Source organism: Erythrolamprus reginae, chromosome 6, assembly GCF_031021105.1.
Source record: "Erythrolamprus reginae isolate rEryReg1 chromosome 6, rEryReg1.hap1, whole genome shotgun sequence".
Lineage (NCBI taxonomy): Eukaryota > Metazoa > Chordata > Lepidosauria > Squamata > Dipsadidae > Erythrolamprus > Erythrolamprus reginae.
The window spans coordinates 85,890,719-85,911,419 of NC_091955.1; the positions used below are offsets into that span (position 1 = coordinate 85,890,719).

Consider the following 20,701-nt stretch of genomic DNA (forward strand, 5'->3'; position numbering starts at 1 on the left):
CTGAAATTTGTACCTGTGAATTTTTGGGAGGATTCTACTAGAGAGCCCAACAGAACAGGATGCTACTTAGGATAGTTGTTACTGTCAGGGCAACCCTATGAGGGAGATTGCCCCAAAAAAGACAGGCAGGGCATTGGCCACGTTTCCTAGGCAAGGAACCCAGAACTTTCTTCTAGACCAGACTTTGGTAACGCCGCATCCGGCCTGCCCGCTGTCTGTGACGGGTCCGTGGAGGTCGGGGTCCACTCCAGTGTGAGGATGAAAGAGCTCACCTAGGAAAGCAGGAACCGGAGGAGTCCTGGGAGACATGGTGAGCTTTTTCATCCTTGCACTGGAGAGAACCCCGACCTCCTACCGAGAGTGGTCGAGCACAGAAACCACGCAAACACTCCAGCGCAGTGTTGGTATATACTGTATATAAATAGTATATACAGTATTGGGTAGAACTGAGTTAATTATATTAGTCCGGCCCTCTAAAACCATCCCAATTTCTCATGCAGCCCCATGGCAAAAATGCCGGGGTGGCGCAGCAGGTGGAGTGCTGTACTGCAGGCCACTGAAGGTCAGCGGTTCAAATCTCATCACCGGCTCAAGGTTGACTCAGCCTTCCATCCATCCAAGGTGGGTAAAATGAGGACCCGGATTGTGGGGGCAATAGGCTGGCTCTGTTAAAAAGTGCTATTGCTAACATGTTGTAAGGCGCCCTGAGTCTAAGGAGAAGGGCGGCATAAAAATCAAATGAATGAATGAATGAATGAATGAATGAATGAATGAATGAATAATTGCCTACCCCTGGTCTAGACACAACCAATGCTGCCACAGCCAAGGAGAGGAAAAGGGAAAGAGAAAGAGAAAAGGGAGAAAGAAAGGGAAAGGAAAAAACAAAGGGAAAAGGAAAGGGAGAGAGAAAAAGAAAGGGAAAGAGAAAGAGAAAAGGGAGAAAAAAGGGAAAGGGGAAAACAAAGGGAAAAGGAAAGGGAGAGAGAAAAAGAAAGGGAAAGAGAAAGAGAAAAGGGAGAAGGAAAAGGAAAAAGAGATGGATCTGGTAACAGGAAGACTCGGAGGAGACGCCACCGCCTCGGCGGGGGCTTTGGAAGAACCAGTTGGAAGTAGGGCCGGGGCCAGGGTCTCACCCAAGGGGCGGAGCGCAGCCACGGGGGTGGGGGATGAACCAAGCGGGGTGGAAGGGGGCGCCGCGTCCATTCCGGCCGGCGGAGCTTGGCGTGAAGCCGACCCAGCAGTTCCCGGAGAGCGCGGAGGAGGAGGAGGAGGGAGGGCGGCCTCGCGCTCCTCGCGCCCTCCAGAGAGGCGAAGGGAGGGGGCGGAGTAGGCGCGGAAGGAGGGGGCAGCTTCGGTGTGGTGGGGGGTGGAGACCCCTCGGAAGCTGAGGCAGCACGGAAGAGAGGGAGCGCCTGAGAGGAAGAGGAAGGCGGCGCTGTGGGTCTCCGGCGCGACAGCGAAGCTGCCCAGCGGGTCTGCGCACCAGGGAGGGCTCGCCATTGTCTGACACAGAGACACACACATACACACATAGAGGGAGACACAGAGAGAGAGAGAGAGAGAGAGAGAAACACACACAAACACACTGAGACAGGCACACACAGACAGATACAGACACACTGAGAGTGAGAAAGAAAGAGAGAGAGGCACAACCAGATATACACAGAGAGACACAAACACACACACACTGAGACAGACACACTCCTCCCCCCCCCACACGCAAACACACAGAGAGAGATAGCCACACACAGAGATACACGCAGAAACACACACAGAGAGATATACACACACAGACTCTCTCACTCACAGAGAGAGAGAGAGAGAGAGAGAGAGAGAGAGAGAGAGAGAGAGACGCACACAAACATAGACAGACACAGATACAGACAGACACACACACAACCCACTTTGTCAAGGCGAGAGAGAGAGCGCGCACGCACAGACTCTGACACGCGCGCCGCCCGCCCGCCTGTCTGCCTGCCGGACTCGGCGCTGGCTCGGGGACGTCTGGGGCTCTCGGCGCTCCTCAGCCGGCGGACGGGCGAGCGACCGAGAGGGGCTGCTGGCTGGGCGGGCGTCGTCGGCCTCGCGGCCCCTTCCTCGCTCCAATGCCCGACATTGTCGGCCCGGGCGGCAGGTGCGGCGCCCTGATGAGCGGCTTCTCCCGGCTCTGGCTCTTTGTTTTACTACTGGAGGTAAGAGGAGCGAGCGCCGGTCCTGGAGGCTGAGCGGTCCCGCCGCCGACGGTTTTTCGACCGGCTGAGCGTAGAGAAGCCCAGCCCGGGGGGCTCTCGGTCCTTCTCTCCGGGAAGGGCCCGGCTTCGGGGCCAGGGCGACGGGGGGGGGGGGGAGACCATTGCGATTATTTTTGCGGGTGGCGTTTCTCTCCCTTTTGGGGGTGGTGGTGGTAGAAGGAAGCGTGGTTAATGGATGTGGGTTCGGCTTCCCAGGGGTCTTTCTCAGCCCCAGATTCCCAATTCTCTGGAAAGAAGGCCGGTGGAGAGCCGAGAAGGGAAGGAACGGAGGAGTCAAAAACCGCCCGAGAAATGGTCGCTGTTGCTCCTACTACTGGCTTGATCCAGATGGAGACAAGGAGCTGGGCTGGACGGTGGGAAGCTGAGAAGATTGGAGTGTGTGTGTGTGTGTGTGTGTGTGTGTGTGTGTGTGTGTGTGTGTGTGTGTGTAGGGGGAAAATCTTGAGCTTCTCTCCGAACTTGTTTCGCTTCCTCTGGGTCTATAGTAAGTAAGGGGGGGTGCAAATCCGTGTATACTGGGCTCAGGGAAAGCCAGTCTTGGCTTTCTGATGAGATGGATCAAAGTTTGGAATATGGCTTTTGGCCTCTTTGTGCTCAGCATCTTTTTTAGGTTGAGATCTACTGTTTAAAGAGAGGATGGATAGATAGATAGATAGATAGATAGATAGATAGATAGATAGATAAATAGATAGATAGATAAGGTAGATGGGTAGATCAATGGATCGATGGATCAATGGATAGATTATGATGGATGGATGGTGGATAGATGATAGATGATAGCAGATGGATGGATGGATGGATGGATGATAGCAGATGATAGATAAGATAGATAGATAGATAGATAGATAGATAGATAGATAGATAGATAGATAGATAGATTTGGGTGGATGGACAGATAGACAGATGAAAATTAAGGGAGACTAGGATAGATCTATTTCGGCCTTATTTTGGCCTCATCAGCTAGCCATACCCACTGGGACTTGAACCTGCAACCTTTGCCTTGTAAGGCAGAGAATTATCCTCTAGGCTACAGTATCTAATCCCTTCAGCTCTGCACCAGGGAAGGGTTACATATTTTTGTGTCGAATCACCCTGGTGTATTGAAGGAACATCACATTATATATATAATTTCTTGTTGGAGATATATATACATACATACATACATACATACATACATACATACATACATACAGACAGAAAAAGAAAGAGTGAGATGATAGTTGAATGGTTAGGTAGAGGGAGAGAGCGAGCAGGGGGGGAGATAATTACCAAGTTCTGCAAGCAGAAGTGAGGGGGGGGAGAAAAGCAAAATCCCTGGAATCAAACTCAACCCCCGAATATCAGCCTTGCAGTTTTTCTCTAGACAATGTTATGGAAGACATTTGCTGATGCCCTTTCTACCCGGTCCAGTCTACAATGGCGGGATATCTAGTAGCTTCCCTTCAAACAATTTCATTTACTTATATGGATGTGTACCTTGACTTTGAACTGCGGGTAGCTAACACAACCATCACAAAAGGTTAGAAACTCTAGAACTGAAACTTCTATATATCATGCAAAAAGACTCACAATACAATACAATCATTGGAGCATTTTGGTTCTGACTTTGGTTAGTTTTTGTTGGAGCCCTAGACAAAAGAAAGGGGGCATCCAGTTGGACAATCTGGCCACCTCCTACAAGGTTGTCTGCCAGATGTGTTGGAGTACCCTTCCCATCATCTCCAGCCTAAAATGTTATAGGAGTTTTTACAATGGCTTTTCCCCTCCCTGCTAAAACCAGACAGCTATTTATGTACATTTTCTTCCTGCTAACCACCACACCCTCAGTATTCTTGAGCAGAAAATTCTTGGAGGCTACTTCACATTTAATGAAAGAAATTCTGTCAAATGGGTGATTTCTGCTTTGCCATCTAGCATCTTCCCAGATTTCAGAAAGTAAGACAAGAAAATAGATTTATCAACAAAGAAAATAAAAATATTGGGGGTTATTTTAAGACTTGTCCTCTTTCTATTAGGTGATGCCGAAAGCAAAGGGATTGATGCAAATGTTAATCTATGCCATGCGAACCAAAATACACACCCAACTCTCTGCTTTCTCTCGGTGCTCAATTGTACATTTGTAAGTTCCAGAGTTGTTTCTTAATCTCTCCAGGATCGGCAAACATGCCAAGGGAGCTGTCAATACACTTCATTAAACACAATTACCAAAAGGCAATTCCTTTGTGATAAAAGTCAAATCTTTTCAGGAGTTGCCAGGTTTCTTTTGTTGTTGCTTACTGTTGTTGTAGAGCAAGCAATCTATGGCATGTCAAAGTGCTGAAACGGAGAGCTCCCTGATCTTAATTCCTCCTGCTGGTAGAGACACTCAATGCAATTTATCAATTCTAAGGGGTTTGCACTAGCGTTTGCCAAACCTGGATAAATTAATCAGATAGTGTTTTTTCTTTAGATAATGTTACAGGAGCCCATTGCCCATAACCGGGACATTTAATTTTACTCACATCAAGTTAAAAAAAAGGACTTTTTGATAAGCGGTTTTGGATAAGGAAGGAAAAAGAATTTGGTAAACTCTGGTTCACACATTCAGCTATGAATTCATTTTCTGCAAACAAATTCAGTTAAATTCAGTAGAAATTACTTTCTTATAGTCTGTTTGGGATGAGTTTGTGAAACTGCACCTATAAAGTCCATCTAAGAGAGAATAGTTTAGTTACAACTTTTTTGAGTTTCAGTTGGGATGGGGTATTCCTTAGCTTTACCAAGAGGCAAGGGTGAAATGTTACTGGTTTGGCCCAGCTTGGGTGTACCAATAGCGAAAAAGGTTTTGTGTGACAGCAAGGAAGGCAAGTAGATTTCACTGGTGGCAAGAGATGGTAAGGATTGAGCCTTACATTTTTGAATGCAAATCAGGTCCTCTGAGACAGGCTTCCTTTGATTATTCCAGATGAAGGAGGCAACAAAGAGTGCCCATGGAGGGGATGTAGATTGGACAAGGATTACCTTTTTCAAGTATAATCAGTTAATGCTGTTAGTGAATTCAAGTGTAAAAACTGATGTTTCTAGAAATGTAAATCACTTTGACATTTGGAATCTGGCTTGTGGCTACTTAGGTCTATTTGCCTAGTTGGTTAAGGTCTCATTAGCTTCTTGAGAAATAAGCAACCAGAGTAATAAAAATAAAACAAATGGGGAAGAGAGAGAATTCTCAACTATGGAAGTGAAATTCTATTAGAAAATATTAGGATGTGTATGGTTCAATAGAGTTGCTGTATGAAAAGTCTTTGAGGCTAAGGTTGGAGGGAATTTTCTTAGGCAGACTAAATGATTATTTATTTCAGGCTGCATTGAATCTCCTTGAGACTCGTACAATTCCTTCGTATATCAGCATATTTTTTCATGATATGACAGTTTCTTATTCGATTCCAGGAACTGTTTAGTGTGGGAGTATGGCCATTATAGACCTTGTAATCTATGGCTACCCAGCAGAAGGAACCCTTGCTTTTGACTCATCTGTCTTGTAATGGTCTCTTGATTTTGTAAAGTGCCCTTTCTCTATGCCACTTATTTTTTGGGATGGTCTCTCTAGGGAAATCAATACCAGCATTAATTGCCTTCCATTTCCCATTCAAGTTCTTTGCATGCCAGTTCCTAAACTGAGTGTTGGTGTGTGTTTCTGTGTCTTTCTTATTCTTTCTTTTATTTTAAGATGATGAAAGATACAAACAATATGGGAAATGTGTTAGAGATTGCAGCATTCTTGTTTTTGGAGCAAGCTACAGCTAAAATAAACCCAAGCATCTGAACTTTGCATATTCATAACAGTAACAGGAGTTCTGTTCTTGTAGAGGGGTTGTGTATAATCCTACAGAAATGGTCTGTCTTGGTGGCTCCATCTTTGACAATAGAGTTGCTTCTGATTCTGCCTGCTTAATTCTATGAATATGCAAAAGGATTTTGCGCACCATCAGCTACTTATTTATAGGTCCCTTGGCTGTATTTGCAGCACATATTTACACAGGTTCCTGTAAATAAACAGTGGGTTGTATGCAGTTTTTCAACCAAACTGTATACACAGATGTCAAGGATTCAGAGGCAGCTATGTAGCCACAGATCAAACTAATAATATTTATACTTTTACTCTATGGCTTTGACATTCCTTTTCTCTGCTTATAAAAAGGACTATGCTAAAAGCATATCTGGCTTGTTGTGACTGATTTATGCAATTAAAAAAAAATCATGCTCTATTTCCGTAGTTTAATTCTCCCGCAAAACACATCCATCCCTTTAAATCCTTGCGTGCAGTTTCAAGTCCATCCTGCAATAGTTACAAAGTCATATCTTTGAAAATGACAGTAGAAAAAAATTATTAATTACCTTGAGAATAATCATTGAATAGATTAAATTCATTTGCTTCAATTTAGTTCCCTTTTTAGCCTTGCCCAATTCTTTGTTCTGCCAACTGCCAGCAGTTCGATTTTGACCGGCTTAAAGTTGACTCAGCCTTCCATTCTTCCGAGGTCAATAAAATGAGGATCCAGATTTATAGAATAGGCTGATTCTGCAGACCACTTAGAGAAGGCTACAAAGCACTATGAAGTGGTATATAAGTCTAAGTGCTATTGCTATTATCTTGGACTCCATATAGCCATCTACCTGGAAGTGTTGGGGTATCTTTAATTGAGATGATAATGCCTTATTGTTTGATGAATCAGTCTTTTTTTTGTCTTGTCCTAAAATTAGTTTTCATTCTTATATCTGATTTTATTTATTTATTAAGTCTATTGGCCACAGGTAACTCTAGTATTTCTGTGGCTTGCAGTGCTAAGAAAAACTCAAAGGCCAGAATATATCAAGAACAACTGCTAAGCAAGGCGGTTATTAAGTGAGTTATTCCTCATTTTATGACTTTTCTTGACATCTCCACAGTTGTTAGGCTAATCATGGGGTTGTTAAGTAAATCTAGCTTCCCCTACTGACTTTATTTATCAGAAGCGCTGTAGGAAAGTTGCAGGTGACAGTTCGAGCATACTACAACCATCGTAAATATACTGCACATGCTGGTTGATGGCACTCAAAGTTTGATCAGGGACCATGGAAATGCTGCAACTGTCATAAGTGTGAGAATTAATCATAAGCCAATTTTTCCAGTGTGCTGTAACCATAAACAATCATTACATGAATGGTTGCAAGTCAAAGACTTCCTCAGAGGTGGGATTCACATAATGGACCTACTGGTTCATGCAGCACCAAAAATGAGTGCACGCCCCTTCCGTGAATGTGCACAGCTTTCTGTGTATGGCTTGCACACATGTGTACGGCTAAATAGGACAGCACAGCACCGGGACAGGCAGGCGGTAGGTCGCTACTATCGGCTTGCCTGAACCAATACAAACCAGCTGAATAGTACCTCTGGACTACTTGTATTATAGGATCATAGTACAGTGCTACCTCTACTTAAGAACTTAGTTCGTTCCGTGACCAGGTTCTTAAGTAGAAAAGCTGGTAAGTAGAAGCAATTTTTCCCATAGGAATCAATGTAAAAGCAAATAATGTATGCAAACCCATTAGGAAAGAAATAAAAGCTCAGAATTTGGGTGGGAGGAGGAGGAGGAAGAAGAGGAGGAGGACAGTCGCTTCCCAGAGCGAAGGGAGCGTTTCTTTTCTCTGGGTGCTGGCAGAAGTTTATTCCATCTCCAAGCGCCCAGAGGAAGGAAAATGCTTTGTTTGCTCTGGACTGCCAAAGCCTCCTTAAGTGCCACCAAGCCCAGAAAAGCCTGAGATGGCCAGGATTAAAGGGGGAATGGCAGGAAATTGGCTGGCCCTTCGTGCTGCTCTCAAATTTCCTGGGAAACTTTTCCAGTCTCGGGTTCTTAAGTAGAAAATGGTTCTTAAGAAGAGGCAAAAAAAATGATTTGGGCCACTGCATTTTTTAAAGTTAGTAACAGGATTGTTAAGTGAATCTATCTTCCTCAATGACTTTGCTTGTCAGAAAGTTTCAAAAAAATTATCACAGGACTCCAAGACATTACTAGTATCATAACTATGAGTCACAACTGTGAGTGCAGTTATTAATATTATTATTATTATTTATTAGATTTGTGTGCCACCCTTCTCTGAAGCCTCGGGACGGCATACAAAGTTGCCAATCATCCAAATTTTGATCAGGTGACCATGAAGATGTTGCCATGATCATAAGTGTGAAAAACAGTCATAAGTCACTTTTTAGAAGTGTCACTGTAACTTTTAATGGTACCTGTATAACGTGTGTATGTATGTCTCCCCTCCCTCTACTAAATCTCTAGCTCCTTCTAGCTGTGGTTCACTCACAGCTTTATTTTTCTATCCATTAGTTGTAGAACAATTATCTGAAATTCCATTACTCTTGTTGTGTGAAACTGAGGATCAAGGAGTCAACTTGTATCTTTGCTGTGTATACCTTGAGGTGTAAAACAATGGGCAGAAGAGCTGGATATATGCTGAAGCTAGCACAAAGCTCTGAGTCCAATATCCAAGCAGTCAGTGTCAAAATGATAACATGCATTTCCCCCCCATGAATAAAGTAGAAAATCTCCCCCACACACACGATGGAGGAGGCAAATGTTGGAGAATTAGAAGATGTGTGCCAAGCTCTCTTAGATGAATCAGCCACATTCTTTCAGCAGGAATGTGGAGTCAGAACATATTAAAAGAAGAAGCCACACGCCAGCAGGGAGCTTCTGAGATTTATAGTGTTTTCTTTTAATTAGTCCCAGGCCCTGATATTTGTCAGAATTGCTAAACAAACAGACTGAAAATTGAGAGAAATATTTAGCATGACTTGTTGGGTGCTCCATTTCATCTGTGTGCAGAAAGATACGAGAACAACCTGATTGACCAATGTGATGTGTGAGTGTGTGTGTGTGAGAGAGAGACAGAGATGAAGAGAAAGAGAGAAAGAGAGAGAAAGACAAAAAGACAGAGAGAAAGACAGAAGGGGTAGAGAGAGAGAGAGGTTATAAGGATATCTGAAGTACTAGCAACAGTATTCAGTAATCAAAATAAAATCAATGCCATATTTTCTAGATTGATTGATTGATTGATTGTTAGAGTTGAAAGGGACCTTGAAGGCCATCAAGTTCAACCCCCTGCCCAAGCAGCACACCAGTCAAGTGGCAGTTCAATCTTCTCTTTAAAATGTCCAGAGTGTTGGAGTTCACAACATCCGCTAGTAGGTTGTTCCATTGGTTGATCGCTCTGACCGTCAAGAAGTTCCTCCTTATCTCCATGTTGAATCTCTCCTTGGTCAGCTTCCAGCTGTTGTTCCTCGTCTGGCCCTCTGGTGCCCTGGAGAATAAAGTGATCCCCTCCTCTCTGTGACATCCCCTTGTATACTTGTAGACTGCTATCATGTCCGCTCTGGCCCTCCTTTTCTCTAGGCTATCAATGCCCAGTTCCCTCAGTCTCTCTTCGTAAGTCTTGGTTTTCAGTCCCTTAATCATCTTGGTTGCTCTTTTTTGCACCTTCTCCAGAGTTTCAATGTCTCTTTTGAAGTGTGGTGACCAGAACTGAATACAGTACTCCAGGTGTGGTCGGACCAGGGCGTAGTAGAGTGGTATTAAGACTTCCCTGGTCTTGGAGTGTATTCCCCTGTTGATGCATCTTAGGATTGTGTTGGCTTTTTCAGCTGCTGCTACTGCACATTGTTGGCTCATGTTTAGTTGATTATCCACCAAGACTCCGAGGTCTCTTTCGCAGTCGCTACTGTTTCGCAGTCATTTCTGTTGGATGTGAAACAAAGTAAGCCATAAACTTACAGCTGCAGTTGAGCTCAAAATTTCCATTGCTAAGACAGTTATTAAGTGAGTTTTTCCCCATTGTATGACCTTTTGTTGCCATAGGTGTTAGGCAAACCACTGCAGTTCTTAAACGAATCCTGCGGTTATTAAGCAAAACCTGCCTTTCCAAATTGACTATGCTTGTACAAAAACTGTGAAGGTTAGAAATGATGACCACATGACTCTAGGACAGTGTTTCCCAACCTTGGCAACTTGAAGATATTTGGACTTCAACTCCCAGAATTCTGGCTGGGGAATTCTGTGAGTTGAAGTCCAAATATCTTGAAGTCCAGATATCTTCAAGTTGCCAAGGTTGGGAAACACTGCTCTAGGACCCTGCAATTGCCACAAATATATCCCAGTTTACAAGTGCCCAAATGGAGATCGTGGAACCATGGGGATACTGCAATGGTCTTAAATATGAAAACTGGCAATAAGTCATGTATATATAGCAAGGATTGGCAAAAGAAAGCTCTGTATAGATTGGAAATAGGTAGAAGGGGTTTTCATTCAGCAGTGGATAGGCAGTGGCTAAAATGATGAGGACATACTGTCTCTCTTTCTCTTTCTCTTTCTCTCATTCTGTAATATATATAAAGCTAATTACAGGAGGATGCAAGGGCATATAAGAGCCGGGGTGGCGCAGCAGGTAGAGTGCTGTATTGCAGGCCACTGAAGCTGACTGTAGATCTGAAGGTTAGCTGTTCAAATCTCATCACCAGCTCAAGGTTGACTCAGCCTTCCATCCTTCCGAGGTGGGTAAAATGAGGACCCAGATTGTGGGGGCAATAGCCTGGCTCTATTAAGAAGTGCTATTGCTAACATGTTGTAAGCCGCCCTGAGTCTAAGGAGAAGGGTGGCATAAAAATTGAATAAATAAATAAAGGGTGTGGGCATATTACACGTGCAATGACTAAATTGATCAGCAACACATAAAAAGCAAGCATTTCTTTGATGGTGGTTTTATATTCTGACCATGTCAGCAGGGACTGATGAAAGCTTAGGATAATCAATTTTTAAAAGTCCCAGAGATTGTGATGTCTGTTGTTTCTTCTATAATTACTACCCCTGGAACACACACACATATTTACACACACACTATGTGTGTGTATATGTGTCTATGTGTATATATATTTAAAGCTCTTACAAAGAACATAAAAATTAACACAACTAATAAAGAGCAAAAGAAGCAAAGAAAGGACGGAGGGAAGGAAGGAAGGAAAGAAACAGTACAGACTATATATCACATATTAATTAAATTAATAATAATAATAATAATAATAATAATAATAATAATAATAATTTAGATTTGTATGCCGCCCCTTTCCAAGGACTCAGAGCAGCTCACAACAAGTAAAAGCATCATATACAAATCCAATATTAAAATATTTTCCCTTTCCCTTGCTCCCTTCTCTCTAAGATTTCTTTTGGCTTTTTTAAAAAAAAAATCCCTTCTCAAGACTTCCCTAAAGAGCTTTTTTGTTTTCCTTTCAACTTATTTCTTCAGGAGACTGAGAGTGCCTTTACAAGAGATTTGATTAAGCTTTTTCATGAGAGTCAGAAGTCTTCCTATATTCTTTCTATCAATCAAATCCTGCCTCTCCCGATCTTTCTGGAACTAGACAAATTAGATGTCCTTTATACCGGGACTTGTTGACAGCCCATAAAATAGATTTTCCCAGCATTATCATTCCAGTGATACCATTTAACATCAAAACTGAAACCGTTATCAATCTTATAATCAACAGCAGGCTTTGCAAAAATGCTCCGGGATTGGCAGCGGTCAATATCATCTGTCTAACCATTTCTAACTTACCCTGGGTAGAGTAAGAATAGTTTTGCTGGAGTGAAATTGGTACGTCCTGTGTCTTATCAGCTGCTAGACAGTGTTCTGCCCAGGTGTGCCAACCGCCCTTAATTACAGGTTACTTAATCCAAGCAGACACACAGACACGATAGAAGGCAAATAAATGCTCTTTATCAACAGAAGAGAAGAAAAAAACTCCCTTTTAAACTTCAAAGGGATTTCTTGTAGCAACAAGGCACAGTTGGAATACAATACAAGAACGAAGTCCAATTATTAACTCAGTAACTGTGAAATTAGGTCACAGCTACTGTTGTCCAAACAGTGATAAACACTCACAATGAAGTATAATCCAAAGTCAAGGAATCCAGGAATCCAAACACAGTCTTGAATACAACCAGGAAACAACAATTCACCTTGACCAACTACAATCAGATAATTTTCCACAACGGCCAAGCCAGCACGCTGCTATTTTATCAGCAGCTCTAATTACTGCAGCCCCACCCAAACACAGGTGGCCTCTCTTATCTCCTGTAATATTTCTTAAGTTGTTCTCTCCTATGCATAACTCTATGCATGGGTGGGTCTGTCCTAGGTCTAGAAAGCTTAGAACTACGTCGCCTAAAACATGATCTAAGTATTGCCCACAAGATCATATGCTGCAACATTCTACCTGTCAATGACTACTTCAGCTCCAATCGCAACAACACAAGACCACGCAACAGATTCAAACTTAATATTAACCGCTCCAAACTTGACTGTAAAAAATATGACTTCAGCAACCAAGTTGTCGAAGCGTGGAACTCATTACCTGACTCAGTAGTGTCAACCCCTAACCCCCAACATTTTTCCCTTAGACTATCCACGATTGACCTCCTCAGGTTCCTTAGAGGTCAGTAAGGGGCGTGCATAAGTGCACCAGTGTGCCTTCCGTCCCCTGTCCAATTGTCTCTCCTTATCTCATTTATCCTTTCTTCCTTTCAAATATGTTCACCTATACTTCTATATCTTTTCTTCTATTCTTTTCTTTACTTATATGATTACATATCTATTCTCTTCAATGTATATTATGTATTGGACAAAATAAGTAAGTAAGTAAGTAAGTAAGTAAGTAAGTAAGTAAGTAAGTAAGTAAGTAAGTAAGTAGGTAAATAAATATAAATAAATAAATAAATACATTCCTGGTCTGAATCCAGTGAAGATAAAGATGATTGATCTCCTCCTGAGTTGTCTGCCAAACCCCCCTCTTCCATGTCACCCACACTTCCTTCGTCAGAGGATACTTCACTGGCAGACTCTGTCGGGAGCAAAACAGACCTGTGGCATGTGGCTGTTTCCCCCACCTCCACCTCCACACTCCTTGGGGCAGGAGCTGGGCCAGAGCTAACCACAACAGACAGAACTCAGCATTCCCCACTCACACACCTGTCCAGGTTTCTTTGCATGTTTGGAGAGCTACACCTTCTCTACTTCATTCATTCTTATAACATGGCATCTTTTAATGAAAAAAAAAAACCCTTCTGTGTCTTTTTATGCAAAAGGAAGTGATTTATAATATGTGTCACTGGAATGTTGCCATGCAGGGAGAAGATTAAAATGCATAATTTCAGGAGCAACAGTATTTAGAATTCAGAATGGCCCATTTAATGCTAATGTTCTGACTTAAATACTGTGCTTTGTCTTAATTAGACAAAATAATCCTTCAATGCTCGGATAGTTCAGTAAATTGCTGGCTGGCCTACCTCCTCCATATTCGTGAACATGCATTGCTTAATCCTTGTGGATTTTGAAAAGACTGGGAAATGGAAAGAGATTAATATATTTGCTCATGCTCATACTCTGGGCCCATTTTTGCATCTGTGTTTAAATCATATTGCATAATCCAGATTAAGAAGGGTAAAAAAAAAGATCTGATTTAGGAGGCCCATCCAGAGGGAAAATGCTTACTGAATTCCTACTACCACCCAAGCTGCTTATGACAGCCTGTGAATTATTGGTGACTATTTAAGGAAGGGGTAAAGAACAGTGATCCATCTCCAAGGTTTGAATATTAATGAAATCATGATAGAACTGCATCAATTTATTTTTCATTTTGACCTTTACAATAGATATACAAGTAAATTATTTATATGAGACGTATGTAAGCATTTGTTTAAAATTGGGATAAATTCTCCCCATTTATTTTCTCTGTCTCCTTCCTAGGTTGCTTTTTTTTTTTTTGCCTTCTGCCATTCAAAATCCAATTTTAAAATGAAGATAATTATTTGGGCTAAGTGAAAGTGACACATGGTAATTTAAGACAGAGGTGGAAAGGAATGAGTTGCAGATGAATGAATTTGGAGAAAAGTTGAATTAATTTGTACTTAAATTTGTGTTTTTTTTAAAACAAAACAAAACAGAGCATCGGAAATAAACATAGAAACAAAGAAGACTGACGGCAGAAAAAGACCTCATGGTCCATCTAGTCTGCCCTTATACTATTTCCTGCATTTTATCTTACAATGGATATATGTTTATCCCAGGCATGTTTAAATACAATTACTGTGGATTTATCAACCACATCTGCTGGAAGTTTGTTCCAAGGATCTACTGCTCTTTCCGTAAAATAATATTTTCTCACGTTGCTTTTGATCTTTCCCCCAACTAACTTCAGACGTGATCTTTCCCCCAACTAACTCCAGCAGACATGGTAGATAAATCCACAGTAACTGAATTTAAACATGCCTGGGATAAACATATATCCATCCTAAGATAAAATACAGAAAATAGTATAAGGGCAGACTAGATGGACCATGAGGTCTTTTTCTGCCGTCAGACTTCTATGTTTCTATGTTTCTATGTTCAGATTGTGTCCCCTTGTTCTTGTGTTCACTTTCCTATTAAAAACACTTCCCTCCTGAATCTTATTTAACCCTTTAACATATTTAAATGTTTCGATCATGTCCCCCCTTTTCCTTCTGTCCTCCAGACTATACAGATTGAGTTCATTAAGTCTTTCCTGATACGTTTTATGCTTAAGACCTTCCACCATTCTTGTAGCCCGTCTTTGGACCCGTTCAATTTTGTCAATATCTTTTTGTAGGTGAGGTCTCCAGAACTGAACACAGTATTCCAAATGTGGTCTCACTAGCGCTCTATATAGCGGGATCACAATCTCCCTCTTCCTGCTTGTTATACCTCTAGCTATGCAGCCAAGCATCCTACTTGCTTTTCCTACCACCCGACCGATGATAAATGATGAATTTGGGAAGAAAAAACCCAATGACTCAAAGCCCAGCCTTATGCCATTATGCGCTAAGGCCACATTCCTTCTATGCACCTTATTCTGAATGTGTGAAAAAGATAAGGACCTTGCTAGTTGGGAATTAAAGTGAAATCTGAAGGCCAGGAGAGAGTTCAAAACCAGGATAAAGTTTATTTCATGTTACCTATACACATGAAAATGAACTATTAACAGTCAAGGTGAATTGGTGTCACAATAAGAGTCAGCTTACTGGATTTAGGTCTCTTATGGGGATGTAGAGATTCCAAACTAATGATGCATTTGATCCCACCCTCAGGTTCAGTCTAATCATCTTTACATCCAGAATTACAGTCCAGGCTGGGCAAAAACAGTAAGGGATTCAAAGGAGAATTTTCAAATGTAGATGATATTTATTTGGACCGGGAGTCACTGCTCACAGTCACTCATGCCCTCATCACCTCAAGGTTCGACTACTGTAATGCTCTCTACATGGAGCTACCTTTGAAGAGTGTTCGGAAACTTCAGATCGTGCAGAATGCAGCTGCGAGAGCAATCATGGGCTTCCCTAAGTATGGCAATGTTTCACTAACACTCCGCAGTCTGCATTGGCTGCTGATCAGTTTCTGGTCACAATTCAAAGTGTTGGTTATGACCTATAAAGCCCTTTATGGCATCGGACCAGAATATCTCCGGGACCGCCTTCTGCTGCACGAATCCAAGTGACCAGTTAGGTCCCATAGAGTTGGCCTTCTCCGGGTCCCGTTGACTAAACAATGTTGTCTGGTGGGACCCAGGGGAAGAGCCTTCTCTGTGGTGGCCCCGACCCTCTGGAACCAGCTCCCCCCAGAGATTAGGATTGCTCCCATCCTCCTTGCCTTTCGTAAGCTCCTTAAGACCCACCTCTGTCATCAGGCATGGGGGAATTAAGACAGCTTCCCCAGGCCTATATAATTTATGTATGGTATGTTGTGTGTATGTTTTTAAATTATGGATTTTTAGCTCTTTGAAATATTAGATTTGTATTTTACATTGTTCTTTGTCATTGCTGTGAGCCGCCGCGAGTCTACAGAGAGGGGCGGCATACAAATTTAATAAATAAATAAATAAATAAATGTATTGGATGACCATAGAACAGTTATCTAGCTTACAAACAGATAACACTGAAAAGGGTGAAGGTACAATCCAGACATACCACCTTCTCAAAGATCATAAAAGATAATCCACTGATGAAATAGTATCATTGGAACAGGCATGGTTGAATCAGATTTGATCTGTTTTTAGCTTTCTCTGGTGGTTTTAAAGATGAGGGTAAAGGGCAAGAGATATTAGGAGACAAGATGCTTACTTTTATATCTATAAAGCCCTTTGAAAGCTTGAAAAAATAGTTATGGATGAAAATTGTTTCATTTTGTTGTCAAAATTCTGTGAGGTGACCTTGGGATGCAGGGCAGGACAGAGTACTGGTGTATACGATATGCACCGGTAGTTCAGGATGTGATTGATTGCTCAGTTGTAGTATATCCATAAACAAACTTTCAGAATTGTAGTCCTCTATGCCATTAGTCCAAAGACAGGCTACAAGAATGGTGGAAGGTCATATGCATAAAACGTATCAGGAAAGACTTAATGAACTCAATCTGTATAGTCTGGAGGACAGAAGGAAAAGGGGGGACATGATCGAAACATTTAAATATGTTAAAGGGTTAAATAAGGTTCAGGAGAGAAGTGTTTTTAATAGGAAAGTGAACACAAGAACAAGGGGACACAATCTGAAGTTAGTTGGGGGAAAGATCAAGAGCAACATGAGAAAATATTATTTTACTGAAAGAGTAGTAGATCCTTGGAACAAACTTCCAGCAGACGTGGTTGGTAAATCCACAGTAACTGAATTTAAACATGCCTAGGATAAACATATATCCATTGTAAGATAAAATACAGAAAATAGTATAAGGGCAGACTAGATGGACCATGAGGTCTTTTTCTGCCGTCAGTCTTCTATGTTTCTATGTTTCTATTATTCTTTCTACCCTTGTGGCCTTCTACATTTTGGGGACCATTTTGGGGGGATGAAATGTACCACCAGTGAAGGATTTGAGACTATTAAGTGTTCTCAGATGTTTAAATTGTTCAGGGAATATAGCTGGCTCTCCACTGCATTCATTTGGAATCTACTCTGTGAACGACTGTGGAAACAGATAATAAACAGAGCTGAAGCCATCAAATTAATCTCATTTGAGTATGAAATTTTAATTATGGCTAGTCCAATCTCCTAAACAGCTTTAACTGTGGTCTGTGAAGTGGGAAGGTCAGGCAGGCCACTGTAGAATTGTGGTTGTTAGATGATCCAGAGACTCTTGTGACAAATTACAGTCTATCATTCCAACACAACTGGAGGGCAATAATTTGGGGGGAATCTAATTTAAGTCATCATTTTGATAGATTGCCAACCGGAAGGCAACTATGCCAAGTGCTGTAGTTCTTAAAATATAGGCCATGGCACTTCCCGGTAGATAGACCCATTTACTTTCAAATAACCACACAATAAATCTGACATTGTTATGCAGCCTGAGTTGAAGTTGATCTCATTGCTTGGAATAACCCATCATGTTTCATTGTTTCCAATCAGATCTTCCGAGGGTGCTCATTTGTGGATATAAACAAAAGGTTTCCCGTGACACTTATACCCCTGATACTCCCTTCGGTGCTGAACCACTAAATTGCCTGCTTGCAGAAAACATAAGTATTTCACATTTTGTATGTGAAACAACTATCTCAGATATACAGAGCTATGTGATTTCCCAGTAATGACTGCTTAACAGCAGAAGAGCTACACAAACAGTATATCAGAAGACTATTATCTCATATTCAGACTGTAATGTGATTGTCTGTTTAGTGCTCTCCTAGTTGATTGATTCACAGGGTGAGTCAAGAGTATTTCCACTCTCCATTATTGCTAATAATCCTCAAGTATACTTAACATCCAATACAAGGTATTTGAGATGGGGGTGGGTGAGGAAGAATGTTGCTTTGACCTCTATCTTCAACAAGGGTTTTTGTTTTTGTTTTTTAAAAACATTTTGCAGGTATATTTTAAAAAAAATATTTTTGCAGGTATATATTGGGACCAGATTACCTCCGGAACCGCCTGCTACCGCACGAATCCAAGCGACCGATAAGGTCCCACCGAGTTGGCCTTCTCTGGGTCCCGTCGACTAAACAATGTCGTTTGGCGGGCCCCAGGGGAAGAGCCTTCTCTGTGGCGGCCCCGGCCCTCTGGAACCAACTCCCCCCGGAGATTAGAACTGTCCCCACCCTCCCTGTCTTTCGTAAACTACTCAAGACTCACTTATGCCGCCAGGCATGGGGAAGTTAAGATATTACAAGTTATACATGGTATGTTTGTGTGTATGTTTGGTTTTATTATAAGGGTTTTTAGTTGTTTTATTAATTGGATTTTTACATGCTGTTTTTATCATTGTTCTTAGCTGCCCCGAGTCTGCGGAGAGGGGCGGCATACAAATCCAATTAATAATAATAATAATAATAATAATAATAATTATTATTATTATTATTATTATTATTATTATTATTATTATTATTATTATTATTATTATTATTATTTAGTAGAGCATCCTATGAATTACTCATTGTCTTTAAATGACAAAAACAAGTTCAATTAACTGTTAGGACAGAATTATTGCCGAAGAATGCAAAAAGTATTATATTGCATAGCTTGGTTCCTACAGCGCACCTAATCTGGTTAATGGGTTGAATAGAATAGAATAGAATAGAATATGTTCTGTCGGGCTCTCTGGTTGACTTCTCCCAAAAATTCGCAGGTACAAATTTCAGACACACACACACACGTTTGAAAATTCAAAACAATGTTCTTTATAATGAAAATTCACTTAAACTAAGCCCTCTTTTGGTATAGCAAAGAGCACTCATCTCCAACCAAATTGGTAATTTGTACAAGTCCCTTATCAGTTCTGCGATACTTAGCTTGCAGCTGTGAGGCAATCCACACTCCTTCCTCTTTCACAAAGTGAAACACACTTTGCTCTGGTTTAGTTTCAAAGCGGGGAAAAATCAGCACACAAAAAGTCAAAGTCAGTAAAGCAGTCACGAAACACAACGATCAGATAATCCTCCACAATGGCCAAACCCACAGGCTGCTATTTATAGCAGCCTCACTAATTACCACAGCCCCACCTAACCACAGGTGGCCTCATTTTCTTTGATAATAATCTCTCAGTTGTTGTTGCCTATGCATTGCTCTCCGCATGCGTGGCTGTATCATTAACTCTTGTTCTGAATCCAAGGAGGAGCTAGATAATTGATCTCCTTCTGAGCTGTCTGCCACACTCTCCTCCTCCCTGTCACTCATGTCTTCTTGGTCAGAGGAGCCTTCATCATCAGATTCCACCGGGGGCAAAACAGGCCTGCAGCATGTGGATGTCTCCCCCACATCCACAGTCCTTGGGGCAGGAGCTGGGGCAGAGCTAACCACAACAGAATAGAATAGAATAGAATAGAATAGAATAGAATAGCATCATTATTGGCCAAGTGTGATTGCACACACAAGGAATTTGTCTTTGGTGCATATGCTCTCAGTGTACAAGGCGTGCATAGAGAGGAAAGCTTGGAGCATCTTACAAATGTCTTACAATGTCCTTGTGTAAGCAAAGAACTATTGATAGCAACCACAGACAGAGATGGAGTTAATAGAGATTTGCAAAATGCTAACTAGAGATTTTGCTTGAGTGGAGATTAAATTTAATAACACTGTTTGCCTTGCTCTAGCCGAACAAAGCAATCATGACAACTCTTCACCCACTTACCATAATTGTGGGGTTCCAGAACCTTGGATAAGGAGACCTGACTAGGTTCATGGCAGACTATCTTACAAGTGGTCTCAATTTATGTCCATTTGCTCAACATTGAACTGGAATTACGATGATCACTGCAAAATGTTGCACCACTACCCCCATGGTTACATGGTCCAGCAATTTGGGTGCCTGGCAACCTGTTTGCGTTGGTTGCTAAGCACCCTGCAATCATGTGATTGCCATTTGCAATTTTCTGTGCCAGCTTCCCCAGAAAGATGCTGTTGGCAGCCATCGAGTCAAGATTTCCTTCTGGCAGGCAGCTCTTTATGAGAATCTCAGCCAGAAGGAAATCTCTGCAGCCATTAAAGTACTATGGACGTTAAGCAAATTTCGTGTCCTCTATTGAATTTGTTTGTCAAAAGCCCCCTGCAAAGTTTGCAAACAGTGATCACAGGCTGGGGTGGGCAGCAGGCAGGATGGGGTGGAATGAAGTTCCACCGGTGGAAATGAAGATGTGTGTGCAGCTCCAGCTGATTGGCGTCTGTCACTTCCTGGATTAATGCTCTCGGCTCAGCTCTCCTTTTTTCCCTTGCTGCTGCTGCTGCGTCTGCACTCCTTGCTTTTTTCCTCTTTCCTCCTTCCTGGTCTTGGAGGAGCTTCCCTCTCTCCTGCCCGGCTCTCCTCCAGCCTCCCACGGCCACTTCCCGCCTGAGATGCAAGCAGAAGGCGTGGGTGGAAGAGGCACTGACAGCATTTAT

General features: G+C 42.0%; 1 protein-coding gene across 4 annotated transcripts in view; it reads left to right on the forward strand.

The window, feature by feature from the left end:
- Positions 1-1,267: 1,267 nt before the first annotated feature.
- The window catches only part of PTPRO (protein tyrosine phosphatase receptor type O), a 164,349-nt gene continuing 144,915 nt past the window's right edge, over positions 1,268-20,701 (forward strand). For 2 of the 4 annotated variants that reach the window (XM_070754275.1, XM_070754276.1), the window contains exon 1: positions 2,043-2,192. In XM_070754275.1, coding sequence (XP_070610376.1) covers positions 2,106-2,192 — 87 coding nt within the window. In that variant the 5' untranslated portion in view covers positions 2,043-2,105. Of the gene's footprint in view, positions 2,193-20,701 lie in introns of all 4 variants that reach the window. The other 2 variants (XM_070754277.1, XM_070754278.1) reach the window with 2 other exon arrangements.